Source organism: Coregonus clupeaformis, unplaced genomic scaffold (assembly GCF_020615455.1).
Source record: "Coregonus clupeaformis isolate EN_2021a unplaced genomic scaffold, ASM2061545v1 scaf5051, whole genome shotgun sequence".
Lineage (NCBI taxonomy): Eukaryota > Metazoa > Chordata > Actinopteri > Salmoniformes > Salmonidae > Coregonus > Coregonus clupeaformis.
The window spans coordinates 3,523-18,873 of record NW_025538505.1 but is presented as its reverse complement, the minus strand read 5'-3'; the positions used below and the strand labels follow the sequence as shown (position 1 = coordinate 18,873).

At 43.1% G+C, this 15,351-nt stretch overlaps 1 protein-coding gene across 1 annotated transcript; it reads left to right on the top strand.

Annotated features, from left to right (window-relative positions):
* Positions 1-10,850: 10,850 nt before the first annotated feature.
* Positions 10,851-15,127, top strand: LOC123490847 (sodium/potassium/calcium exchanger 1-like; the record flags this gene model as incomplete). Its single annotated transcript, XM_045220698.1, has 3 exons — positions 10,851-10,959; positions 11,649-12,693; positions 14,922-15,127. Coding segments are annotated over exons 2-3 (1,056 nt in total), but the record flags the coding sequence as incomplete, so codon positions are not given.
* Between the last annotated feature and the right edge of the window lie 224 nt (positions 15,128-15,351).

The following is a 15,351-nucleotide window of genomic DNA, read 5'->3' as shown; positions in this document are numbered from 1 at the left end:
AACCCCACACACTAACCCACTCTCTAACCCTAACCCCTAACCCCACACACTAACCCACTCTCAACCCCCTAACCCTACACACTAACCCACTCTCTAACCCTAATTCTTAACTCCACTCTTCTTCCCACACACACCCACTCTCTAACCCCAACCCCAACCCCACACACTAACCCACTCTCTAACCCCCTAACTCTTACACACTATACCCACTCTCTAACCCTAATACCCCTAACCCCACTCTCTAACCCTAACTTCTTACCCCACACACTAACCCACTCTCTAACCTTCTTCCTTCTTCTATCTGGCCCTAACCCCACACACTAACCCACTCTAACCCTAACTCCCCTAACTAACCCCACTACCCTAACCCACTCTCTACTCTCTACCTCTCTCTTCTCTTCAACCCCTAACTCTTCCACACACTAACCACTCTCTGACCCTTACACCCCACGACACACTAACCCACTCTCCGAACCATAAACCCCACACACCAACCCACTCTCTAACCCTACACACTAACCCACTCTCTAACCCTAACCCTACCACACTAACCCACTCTCTAACCCCCAACCCCCAACCCCACACACTAACCCACTCTCTAACCCTACACACCAACCACACTCTCTAACCCTACACACTAACCCACTCTAACCCCCCTAACCCTACACACTAACCCACTCTCTAACCCCCTAACCCTAACCCCACACACTAAACCCACTCTCTAACCCTAACCCCCTAACCCCACACACTAACCCACTCTCTAACCCCACACACTAACCCACTCTCTAACCCTACACACTAACCCTACTCTCTAACCCCCTAACCCTACACACTAACCCACTCTCTAACCCCTAACCCCACACACTAACCCACTCTCTAACCCTACACACTAACCCACTCTCAACCCCTAACCCCACACTAACCCACTCTCAACCCTACACACTAACCTACTCTAACCCGCTACACTAACCTACACTTCTAACCCCTAACCCTACACACTAACCCATCAACCCTACACACCAACCCACTTCAACCCCAACCCTACACACTAACCCACTCTCTAACCCCAACCCCCTAACCCCACACACACTAACCCACTCTCTAACCCTACACATAACCCACTCTCAACCCCCTAACCCTACACACTAACCCACTCTCTAACCCCTAACCCCTAACCCTACACACCTAACCCACTCTCTAACCCTACACACTAACCCACTCCCTAACCCCTAACCCTACACACTAACCCACTCTCTAACCCCTAACCCCTAACCCTACACACTAACCCACTCTCCCCCCTTCCTGCCTAACCCTACACACTAACCTACTCTCAACCCTACACACTAACCCACTCTCTAACCCTAACCCCTAACCCTACACACTAACCCACTCTCTAACCCTAACCCTACACACTAACCCACTCTCTAACCCTACACACTAACCCACTCTCTAACCCTAACCCCTAACCCCACTCTCTAACCCCTAACCCTACACACTAACCCACTCTCTATACCCACACACTAACCCACTCTCTAACCTTACCTAACTCTAACCCTAACCCTACACACAACCTCCTCTAACCTAACCCTACACACTAACCCACTCTCTAACCTACACACTAACCCACTCTCTAACCCTACACACTAACCCACTCTCCTAACCTAACCCCTAACCTCTCAACCCTTCAACCCTACACACTAACCCACTCTAACCCCCTAACCCTACACACTAACCCACTCCTCTAACCCTACACACTAACCCACTCTCTAACCCTACACACTAACCCACTCTAACCCCTAACCCCTAACCCCACTCCTAACTCTAACCCCTAACCCCACACACATAACCCACTCTCTAACCCTAACCCTAACCCCCACACACTAACCCACTCTCTAACCTAACCCCTAACCCCACACACTAACCCACTTGAACCCCTACACACTAACTCCCTCTAACCCTACACACTAAACCACTCCCTAACCCTACACACTAACACTACACTCTTACCCTACACCCTAACCCTAACCCTACACACTAACCCACTCTCTAACCCTACACACTAACACTACACTCTTACCCTACACCCTAACCCTAACCCTCTCTCTAAACCTACACCCTCCAGCTGTATCTAGCTGTCATGTTTCAGGATCAGTTAATAATAATATAATACGCCATTTAACAGACGCTTTTATCCAAGCGACTTACAGTCATGCGTGCATACATTTTTACGTATGGTGGTCCCGGGATCGAACCCACTACCTTGCCACTAAGGAGAAACATACACTTTGTCACATAGCTAACAAACCTATATTTGCTTGGGCTAGACTTAGCTATTCTTGCATGCCAAGTGGGATGGGGTTTCACTTAAAACATATTTTTAAATAAAACGTGTTTTTTTTCCTAGGCCTGTTCATCAACTTCCGCCACCTGTTTCACGAGAGGAGGAGACGACTGCGCTCCAGGAAGAGGAAGATGGACTGAGGGACGGAAAGACCAACCTCACCATGTCTCCAGTCTCACTGCTGGTTGCCTTCTCCTCTCCTCTCCTCTCCTCTCCTCTCCTCTCTCCTGTCTCTCCTCTCCCCTCTCTCTCATCTCCTCTCCTCTCCTCTCCTCTCCCTCTCCTCTCCTCTCCCTCTCCTCTCCTCTCCTCTCCTCTCCTCTCCTCTCCTCTCCTCTCTCTCCTCTCCCTCTTCTCTCTCTTCTCACCTCTCTCCTCATCTCATCTCCTCTCCTCTCCTCTCCTGTCTCTCATCTCCTCTCCTCTCCCTCTCTCTCCTGTCTCATCTCCTCTCCTCTCCTCTCCCTCCCTGCCTCTCCCTCTCCCTCCTCTCCTCTCTCTCCTCTCCCTCTCCTCTCCCTCTCCTCTCCCTCTCCTCTCTCCTCTCCTCTCCTCTCCTCTCTCTCCTCTCTCCTCTCTCCTCTCTCCTCTCCCTCTCTCTCTCCTCTCTCCCTCTCCCTCCTACTCTCCTCTCCTCACCCTCTCTCCTCTCCTCTCCTCTCCTCTCCTCCTGCCTCTCCTCTCCTCTCCTCCTCTCTCCTCTCTCCTCTCTCTCCTCCCCTCTCACCTCTCTCCCTCTCCCATCTCCTCCTCTCCCTGTCTCTCCTCTCCTCCTCTTCTCCTCTCCTCCTCTCCTCCAGTGGGTTTCTTCTTTCTCTTCCTCAGCCAGTCTGTTCATCAGAGGTAAAATCCTCTCTAACACAAACTAGTGCATTCATTTCATACCCTCTTTTTGGATTTATATCCATGTCATACTGTTAGTATTGACAGGTCCATGTCATACTGTACTGTTAGTATTGACAGGTACATGTCATACTATATGTACTGTTAGTATTGACAGGTACATGTCATACTATATGTACTGTTAGTATTGACTGGTCCATGTCATACTATATGTACTGTTAGTATTGACAGGTCCATGTCATACTATATGTACTGTTAGTATTGACAGGTACATGTCATACTATATGTACTGTTAGTATTGACAGGTCCATGTCATACTATATGTACTGTTAGTATTGACAGGTCCATGTCATACTATATGTACTGTTAGTATTGACAGGTCCATGTCATACTGTACTGTTAGTATTGACAGGTACATGTTATACTGTACTGTTAGTATTGACAGGTCCATGTCATACTATACAGTGGGGAAAAAAAGTATTTAGTCAGCCACCAATTGTGCAAGTTCTCCCACTTAAAAAAGATGAGAGAGGCCTGTAATTTTCATCATAGGTACACGTCAACTATGACAGACAAATTGAGGAAAAAAAATCCAGAAAATCACATTGTAGGATTTTTAATGAATTTATTTGCAAATGATGGTGGAAAATAAGTATTTGGTCACCTACAAACAAGCAAGATTTCTGGCTCTCTCACAGACCTGTAACGTCTTCTTTAAGAGGCTCCCTCTGTCCTCCACTCCGTTACCTGTATTAATTGGCACCTGTTTGAACTTGTTATCAGTATAAAAGACACCTGTCCACAACCTCAAACAGTCACACTCCAAACTCCACTACGGCCAAGACCAAAGAGCTGTCAAAAGGACACCAGAAACGGAATTGTAGACCTGCACCAGGCTGGGAAGACTGAATCTGCAATAGGTAAGCAGCTTGGTTTGAAGAAATCAACTGTGGAGCAATTATTAGGAAATGGAAGACATACAAGACCACTGATAATCTCCCTCGATCTGGGGCTCCACGCAAGATCTCACACCGTGGGGTCAAAATGATCACAAGAACGGTGAGCAAAAATCCCAGAACCACACGTGGGGGACCTAGTGAATGACCTGCAGAGAGCTGGGACCAAAGTAACAAAGCCTACCATCAGTAACACACTACGCCGCCAGGGACTCAAATCCTGCAGTGCGAGACGTGTCCCCTGCTTAAGCCAGTACATGTCGAGGCCCATCTGAAGTTTGCTAGAGTGCATTTGGATGATCCAGAAGAGGATTGGGAGAATGTCATATGGTCAGATGAAACCAAAATATAACTTTTTGGTAAAAACTCAACTTGTCGTGTTTGGAGGACAAAGAATGCTGAGTTGCATCCAAAGAACACCATACCTACTGTGAAGCATGCGGGTGGAAACATCATGCTTTGGGGCTGTTTTTTCTGCAAAGGGACCAGGACGACTGATCCGTGTAAAGGAAAGAATGAATGGTGCTATGTATCGTGAGATTTTGGTGAAAACCTCCTTCCATCAGCAAGGGCATTGAATATGAAACGTGGCTGGGTCTTTCAGCATGACAATGATCCAAAACACACCGCCGGGCAACGAAGGAGTGGCTTCGTAAGAAGCATTTCAAGGTCCTGGAGTGGCTCAGCCAGTCTCCAGATCTCAACCCCATAGAAAATCTTTGGAAGGAGTTGAAAGTCCGTGTTGCCCAGCGACAGCCCCAAAACATCACTGCTCTAGAGGAGATCTGCATGGAGGAATGGGCCAAAATACCAGCAACAGTGTGTGAAAACCTTGTGAAGACTTACAGAAAACGTTTGACCTGTGTCATTGCCAACAAAGGGTATATAACAAAGTATTGAGAAACTTTTGTTATTGACCAAATACTTATTTTCCACCATAATTTGCAAATAAATTCATTAAAAATCCTACAATGTGATTTTTCTGGATTTTTTTTCCTCATTTTGTCTGTCATAGTTGACGTGTACCTATGATGAAAATTACAGGCCTCTCTCTTCTTTTTAAGTGGGAGAACTTGCACAATTGGTGGCTGACTAAATACTTTTTTGCCCCACTGTATGTACTGTTAGTATTGACAGGTCCATGTCATACTATATGTACTGTTAGTATTGACAGGTACATGTCATACTATATGTACTGTTAGTATTGACAGGTACATGTCATACTGTACTGTTAGTATTGACAGGTACATGTCATACTGTACTGTTAGTATTGACAGGTACATGTCATACTATATGTACTGTTAGTATTGACAGGTACATGTCATACTATATGTACTGTTAGTATTGACAGGTACATGTCATACTATATGTACTGTTAGTATTGACAGGTACATGTCATACTATATGTACTGTTAGTATTGACAGGTACATGTCATACTATATGTACTGTTAGTATTGACAGGTACATGTCATACTGTACTGTTAGTATTGACAGGTACATGTCATACTATATGTACTGTTAGTATTGACAGGTACATGTCATACTATATGTACTGTTAGTATTGACAGGTACATGTCATACTGTACTGTTAATATTGACAGGTACATGTCATTCTGTACTGTTAGTATTGACAGGTACATGTCATACTATATGTACTGTTAGTATTGACAGGTACATGTCATACTATATGTACTGTTAGTATTGACAGGTACATGTCATACTATATGTACTGTTAGTATTGACAGGTACATGTCATACTATATGTACTGTTAGTATTGACAGGTACATGTCATACTGTACTGTTAGTATTGACAGGTACATGTCATACTATATGTACTGTTAGTATTGACAAGTACATGTCATACTATATGTACTGTTAGTATTGACAGGTACATGTCATACTGTACTGTTAGTATTGACAGGTCCATGTCATACTATATGTACTGTTAGTATTGACAGGTACATGTCATACTGTACTGTTAGTATTGACAGGTACATGTCATACTATATGTACTGTTAGTATTGACAGGTACATGTCATACTATATGTACTGTTAGTATTGACAGGTACATGTCATACTATATGTACTGTTAGTATTGACAGGTACATGTCATACTGTACTGTTAGTATTGACAGGTACATGTCATACTGTACTGTTAGTATTGACAGGTACATGTCATACTATATGTACTGTTAGTATTGACAGGTACATGTCATACTATATGTACTGTTAGTATTGACAGGTACATGTCATACTATATGTACTGTTAGTATTGACAGGTACATGTCATACTATATGTACTGTTAGTATTGACAGGTACATGTCATACTATATGTACTGTTAGTATTGACAGGTACATGTCATACTGTACTGTTAGTATTGACAGGTACATGTCATACTGTACTGTTAGTATTGACAGGTACATGTCATACTATATGTACTGTTAGTATTGACAGGTACATGTCATACTATATGTACTGTTAGTATTGACAGGTACATGTCATACTATATGTACTGTTAGTATTGACAGGTACATGTCATACCGTACTGTTAGTATTGACAGGTACATGTCATACTATATGTACTGTTAGTATTGACAGGTACATGTCATACTATATGTACTGTTAGTATTGACAGGTACATGTCATACTATATGTACTGTTAGTATTGACAGGTACATGTCATACTGTACTGTTAGTATTGACAGGTACATGTCATACTGTACTGTTAGTATTGACAGGTACATGTCATACTATATGTACTGTTAGTATTGACAGGTACATGTCATACTATATGTACTGTTAGTATTGACAGGTACATGTCATACTGTACTGTTAGTATTGACAGGTACATGTCATACTATATGTACTGTTAGTATTGACAGGTACATGTCATACTATATGTACCGTTAGTATTGACAGGTACATGTTATACTGTACTGTTAGTATTGACAGGTACATGTCATACTGTACTGTTAGTATTGACAGGTCCATGTCATACTATATGTACTGTTAGTATTGACAGGTACATGTTCATACTGTACTGTTAGTATTGACAGGTACATGTCATACTATATGTACTGTTAGTATTGACAGGTACATGTCATACTATATGTACTGTTAGTATTGACAGGTACATGTCATACTGTCACTTGTTAGTATTGACAGGTACATGTCATACTATATGTACTGTTAGTATTGACAGGTACATGTCATACTGTACTGTTAGTATTGACAGGTCCATGTCATACTATATGTACTGTTAGTATTGACAGGTACATGTCATACTGTACTGTTAGTATTGACAGGTCCATGTCATACTATATGTACTGTTAGTATTGACAGGTACATGTCATACTATATGTACTGTTAGTATTGACAGGTACATGTTATACTATATGACTGTTAGTATTGACAGGTACATGTCATACTATATGTACTGTTAGTATTGACAGGTACATGTCATACTGTACTGTTAGTATTGACAGGTCCATGTCATACTATATGTACTGTTAGTATTGACAGGTACATGTCATACTGTACTGTTAGTATTGACAGGTACATGTCATACTATATGTACTGTTAGTATTGACAGGTACATGTCATACTATATGTACTGTTAGTATTGACAGGTACATGTCATACTATATGTACTGTTAGTATTGACAGGTCCTTGTCATACTGTACTGTTAGTATTGACAGGTCCATGTCATACTATATGTACTGTTAGTATTGACAGGTACATGTCATACTGTACTGTTAGTATTGACAGGTACATGTCATACTGTACTGTTAGTATTGACAGGTACATGTCATACTATATGTACTGTTAGTATTGACAGGTACATGTCATACTGTACTGTTAGTATTGACAGGTCCATGTCATACTATATGTACTGTTAGTATTGACAGGTACATGTCATACTATATGTACTGTTAGTATTGACAGGTACATGTCATACTGTACTGTTAGTATTGACAGGTCCATGTCATACTATATGTACTGTTAGTATTGACAGGTCCATGTCATACTGTACTGTTAGTATTGACAGGTCCATGTCATACTATATGTACTGTTAGTATTGACAGGTACATGTCATACTATATGTACTGTTAGTATTGACAGGTACATGTCATACTGTACTGTTAGTATTGACAGGTACATGTCATACTATATGTACTGTTAGTATTGACAGGTACATGGCATACTGTACTGTTAGTATTGACAGGTACATGTCATACTGTACTGTTAGTATTGACAGGTCCATGTCATACTGTACTGTTAGTATTGACAGGTACATGTCATACTGTATGTACTGTTAGTATTGACAGGTACATGTCATACTGTACTGTTAGTATTGACAGGTACATGGCATACTGTACTGTTAGTATTGACAGGTACATGTCATACTGTACTGTTAGTATTGAAGGAGCCATACTATAAACGGTTCTAGCTTCTCTTGGCCAGACTAAACAAGTGATGTATTTTCTGAACACCATTTTGCAGCTACTGTAATCCTCATACTGTACATGGACCTGCCTTCAGTTTTAATTCAGGAAGTGAAATGAAACTGCCCATTGTATTCAATGAGGATTGTTTTCAAATCACTCTTTAATTTCGATCCACTTACTGACTTGACTGAATAGAAAACTGAATAGACTCTAACTCTGTTACGGTCATTGATATAACAGTCATGTTGCGCTTCACTACTATCCCATCTGACAATGAGTCATCATCCTGCCTAATGTTATACAGTCATTTGTTTTGTTATAAGTTGATTTGTTTTGTTATATGTTGATTTGTTTTGTTATACGTTGATTTGTTTTGTTATACGTTGATTTGTTTTGTTATACGTTGATTTGTTTTGTTATACGTTGATTTGTTTTGTTTTAAGTTGATTTGTTTTGTTATAAGTTGTTTTGTTTTTAAGTTGATTTGTTTTGTTATCGTTGATTTGTTTTGTTTTAAGTTGATTTGTTTTGTTATACGTTGATTTGTTTTGTTATAAGTTGTTTTGTTTTAAGTTGATTTTTTTGTTATACATTGATTTGTTTTGTTATAAGTTGATTTGTTTTGTTTTATAAAGGCCCAGTGCAGTCAAAAATGTACCACTTTTCCTGTGTTTTATATATATTTCCACACTATGAGGTTGGAATAATACTGTGAAATTGTGAAAATTATGATAATGCCCTTTTAGTGTAAGAGCTCTTTGAAAAGACCGCCTGAAATGTCAGCCTGTTTTGGTGGGAGGGAGTTTTGGCATTCCACGGTGACATCACCATGAGGTTGAATTAGTTAATAGACTAATAAGAAAGAGAGTTCTAAAAACCTCTCTGCCAATAACAGCACATTTTCCGTTTTCCCCTCCCCACTCAGACCACTCCCAGACAGTCCTAGCTAAATTCTTGCTTGAGAAATTGCCCGTTGCTAAGAAGCTACTTTTGTTTTGTTTTTTTGGCCATTTTAATTAAAAACAATCACAGTAAGGTACTTCATTGTTACCCAGAAATGATTTGATATTGACATAAAACGGCTGCATTGACTTTTTTTTTAAAATATTGTTTTAATCTAAATGAAATGTTGTACGCCAACAGTGTTTCTCATGCAGTGTAAGAATCAAGCTGCATTCTGGGATGTAAGCTACTGTATTCTCCAGTGATGTTATAGTAGATATCATGGGGACTATCTCCATCATGCCATCCTTGCTGAATGTTCAAAGGCTCACTGATCTGTGTCGGATGCCATGGTTAGGGTTCGCGTCCCAACTCTCCACACTTCTCCTGCCCACTCCCCTGTCGAAGCAGACATAGAGAGCCCGTCAGAGCCCAGAACCTCAGGGGAAATGGACATTGTTAGAGAATTAAGGGAAGGGATCGCTGTCTGGAATCATGTGTTTTGTTAAAAGGTTTTGAATGGTTGAAGTATAAATGTATAATGTGTGATATAATAACCAATAAAGTTGTGTGAAATAAAGTGAATATCTGTAGTTATTTGTGAAAAGAGCATAGCTGGTGGTGTGAATAAAAAACAATGATCTAGGCTTTTAAAAGCAGTCCTTCATCTCCACATAACAGCCTCCTTAGTATACCTAGCTGTAGCAGCATGTCTCATCAACACTAAATGAAGGCAGCAGCTTACATATCAGAATGATTTCATGAGTCCAATGAGTTCATCAAATGGTTAATGACTCACCTTCCTCTCATCACCAAACCCACCTGTCTGCCTGTCTGTCTGCCTGTCTGCCTGTGTGCTGTCTGTCTGCCTGCCTGTCTGTCTGTCTGTCTGTCTGTCTGTCTGCCTGTCTGTCTGTCTGTCTGTCTGTCTGTCTGCCTGTACGTATGTCTGTCTGCCTGCCTGCCTGCCTGCCTGCCTGCCTGCCTGCACGTCTGCCTGCCTGTATGTCTGTATGCACAAAGGAGCACTCTTCAGAATTGCAATTATGTCTTGACAACCCGCCTTCCACTTCAGCGCGCAGACATGGTTCGTTTTTGCCCAGCGTTGGCGGTTGGAGACACTGCATCCATTTGGTGGATTATGAACAAATGAATTGGAATGCATTGAATTGAAGCCTTTAAACGTGTTAATGAGAATGTGAGAGATTGTGTGAACACCTAACCTAATCCTCTTAAAAGACTCCAGGTATTATGCTGAGCCGAGGAGAGGAGGTGTGAGCTGTCATCCTGCGGTGCGCCCCTTGTAGGTGCTCACCAAAAACTAGAGTCAGCATCTCTCAACCAATCCCTTTACCTTAGCGCACACAGCTGGAGAGAGACCTCGCTTCTAGAACACCTCTAGCACAACAACTCAGCGATTAAAGGTACGTTTTATTAAGAATTGATAAAGGTTTACAGATGTTTTATTAAGATAGGATTTAAGCTACAAGAATCGGCATTGACCTTGTGGAAGCCTGCGATACTTGTCAATGAGTCATTATCGGGCACTGTTTCTTGCCTGGAATTTCCCCACGAAATTCAGTTTAATTTATCTTTATTTACATGTCTTAATTTTCACCCGACCCACCTGGATACACCGTGCAAATGAAATGGTTGATTGAACATTTGGAATGAATCATATTGCTGATGCTGTCTCGACTCGAGGAGCGCATATTAGCGCGTTCTTGACGCGCGTCAATGAAATGTAGGGCCTACTTCTATGGTCTTTGTAGTTTATTCGCCGTTTTTTAATTGTAGTTTGTTCATTAACTACATTTGTGTTGCATTTCATTACACGTGCCATTTAATCTGTGCACCTCTTGGGAGAGCAGAGTACCTGCAATTATGTAGCCATAGTAACAGGTGGCTGTGTCCCATCCTCCGCGCTCCTGCGGCTGCCTTCACGTGAACGCGCCCTTATTATAAACCCTTCTAATAAATCAGAGAGTGTATATAATACTCGAGTAATGTTTTTATTATTCTATTACTACATTAGTATGTAAAATGTATGACGTGAGTTTTGCATTGTAGTCTAAACTGAGTGAATCATTGATTTATTTCCCCCTTTTTATAGGTTGGAGCTGGGACATCATGCCAGGACTATGACATTAAAACAGACCATGCCGAAGAAGTGTGCTGACCGCTCCCTGAACTGCATTATTTGTCCAACTAATGCTACTGGACCTGTTCCCATAAGCCTAACCATGCACCTGACATAGACCCAGTAATCTGAAGTAGGAACCAAGCACCACTCTGGCAGCAGTCAACAATGCATTTGCCACAAAGACGGAGACTCAATCGGAGTCGCATCCTCTTCTTCCTCTCTGGTGTATTGCTGTGCTGTGTCTACGCCGTGACGTTCAAGGCCCGGCTGCAGGAGCCATGGGTGGCTCGCCAGGCCGCAGCAGAGGAGGACCCTGGGACAGCACTCCCAGAGGAAGGGGGCGGTAGTGGTAGTAGTAGTGTCCCGGAGGTAGACACACGAGAGGTGGTGACCTCTAACCCCTCGACCCTAACAGAGGGCTATAATGACGACGTCATCACCAGGGCTCCTATAGTGATCGAGGGGGATGACGTCATAGTGATAACTGTCAACAGGACGGACATTAAACACTGTATCTACGTAGAGGACCCTGAACCTGAGCCACCTACTAAACCTTCTCCCACCTCCCCTCCTCCTAACACCACCACCCCCCCGGGTATCCCTGGAGACGTCCCCCACAGGAAGGGAGAGTACCCAGAGGACCTGTTCACGGTGGACCAGAGGAGGCAGGGCTGGGTGACCCTCCACATCCTGGGCATGGTCTACATGTTCGTCTCCCTCGCCATCGTCTGTGACGAGTTCTTCGTCCCGGCGCTCGGAGTCATCACCGTGAAGCTCGACATCTCCGACGATGTCGCCGGGGCAACCTTCATGGCTGCAGGAGGCTCCGCCCCCGAACTGTTCACCTCTCTGATTGGCGTGTTCATTTCCCATAGCAACGTGGGCATCGGGACGATCGTAGGGTCGGCGGTGTTTAACATCCTGTTTGTCATCGGGATGTGTGCCATCTTCTCCAGGGAGATGCTCCACCTCACCTGGTGGCCCTTGTTCAGAGACGTCTCCTTCTATATCATAGGTAATAATAATAATATAATCATTTTACAGATAACAGGTAGAAGATAATAGATTTTCCAGAAATCTCTGTTGGAAGACTCCCGGAATCAGGAGGGAACAAGCAGGACATCTGGAATCCTCCAACCAGGATTTCTGGAAAACCTGGGAATATTGGGAAAGTACATACTTTAAAGGGTACTTACCTTGGAGCCAACAGTCGATCACATCTAAACTGCCAAATTGCATCCTATAGTATTCCTCTTATAGTGCACTATACAGTGAGGGAAAAAAGTATTTGATCCCCTGTTGATTTTGTACGTTTGCCCACTGACAAAGAAATGATCAGTCTATAATTTTAATGGTAGGTTTATTTGAACAGTGAAAGACAGAATAACAACAAAAAAATCCAGAAAACGCATGTCAAAAAATGTTATAAATTGATTTGCATTTTAATGAGGGAAATAAGTATTTGACCCCCTCTCAATCAGAAAGATTTCTGACTCCCAGGTGTCTTTTATACAGGTAACGAGCTGAGATTAGGAGCACACTCTTAAAGGGAGTGCTCCTAATCTCAGTTTGTTACCTGTATAAAAGACACCTCCGTCCACAGAAGCAATCAATCAATCAGATTCCAAACTCTCCACCATGGCCAAGACCAAAGAGCTCTCCAAGGATGTCAGGGACAAGATTGTAGACCTACACAAGGCTGGAATGGGCTACAAGACCATCGCCAAGCAGCTTGGTGAGAAGGTGACAACAGTTGGTGCGATTATTCGCAAATGGAAGAAACACAAAATAACTGTCAATCTCCCTCGGCCTAGGGCTCCATGCAAGATCTCACCTCGTGGAGTTGCAATGATCATGAGAACGGTGAGGAATCAGCCCAGAACTACACAGGAGGATCTTGTCAATGATCTCAAGGCAGTTGGGACCATAGTCACCAAGAAAACAATTGGTAACACACTACGCCGTGAAGGACTGAAATCCTGCAGCGCCCACAAGGTCCCCCTGCTCAAGAAAGCACATATACAGGCCCGTCTGAAGTTTGCCAATGAACATCTGAATGATTCAGAGGAGAATTGGGTGAAAGTGTTGTGGTCAGATGAGACCAAAATGGAGCTCTTTGCCATCAACTCAACTCGCCGTGTTTGGAGGAGGAGGAATGCTGCCTATGACCCCAAGAACACCATCCCCACCGTCAAACATGGAGGTGGAAACATTATGCTTTTGGGGTGTTTTTTTGCTAAGGGGACAGGACAACTTCACTGCATCAAAGGGACGATGGATGGGGCCATGTACCGTCAAATCTTGGGTGAGAACCTCCTTCCCTCAGCCAAGACATTGAAAATGGGTCGTGGATGGGTATTCCAGCATGACAATGACCCAAAACACACGGCCAAGGCAACAAAGGAGTGGCTCAAGAAGAAGCACATTAAGGTCCTGGAGTGGCCTAGCCAGTCTCCAGACCTTAATCCCATAGAAAATCTGTGGAGGGAGCTGAAGGTTCGAGTTGCCAAACGTCAGCCTCAAAACCTTAATGACTTGGAGAAGATCTGCAAAGAGGAGTGGGACAAAATCCCTCCTGAGATGTGTGTCAAACCTGGTGGCCAACTACAAGAAACGTCTGACCTCTGTGATTGCCAACAAGGGTTTTGCCACCAAGTACTAAGTCATGTTTTGCAGAGGGGTCAAATACTTATTTCCCTCATTAAAATGCAAATCAATTTATAACATTTTTGACATGCGTTTTTTCTGGATTTTTTTGTTGTTATTCTGTCTCTCACTGTTCAAATAAACCTACCATCAAAATTATAGACTGATCATGTCTTTGTCAGTGGGCAAACGTACAAAATCAGCAGGGGATCAAATACTTTTTCCCCTCACTGTATAGGGACATGCACTCTTAGAAAAAAAGGTGCTATCTATAACCAAAAAGGGTTCTTCGGCTGTCCCCATAGGAGAAAACTTTGAAGAACCCTTTTTGGTTCCAGGTAGAACACTTTTGGGTTCGATGTGGAACCCTTTCCACAAAGGGTTCTACATGGAACCTAAAATAGTTCTACTTGGAACCAAAAATGGTTCCTCCTATGGGGACAGCCGCAGAACCCCTTTTGGAACCCTTTTTTCTAAGAGTGTAATACTACATAGTTCCCTGCGCTCTGGCCAAAAGTAGTGCACTATATAGGGAATAGGGTGCCATTTGGGATGCATTCTCAGCTCTGTTTTAAGTTGTCCTCTCCTCCATCCTAGACCTGATCATGCTGATCGTTTTCTTCCTGGACAACACTATCATGTGGTGGGAGAGCGTGATGCTGGTGTCGGGTTACGTGGCCTATGTCTGCTTCATGAAGTTCAACGTGCAGATCGAACACTTTGTCAAGACGCAGATCAACAAACACAAGAGCATCGTCAAGATCATCATGCCGGAGGAGGAGGAGGAGAAGGAACCCAAGAAGGTTGGTAGTTGTTGTTGTTGGGACTTTGTTATGCAGCTTGGTGAAGCAAAAAGACAGACAGACAGACACACAGACACACAGACAGACAGACACACAGACGCACAGACAGACAGGCAGGTAGGCAGGCAGGCAGGCAGGCAGGCAGGCAGGCAGGCAGGCAGACACACAGACACACAGACAGACAGGCAGGTAGGCAGACAGACAGGCAGGTAGGCAGGCAGGCA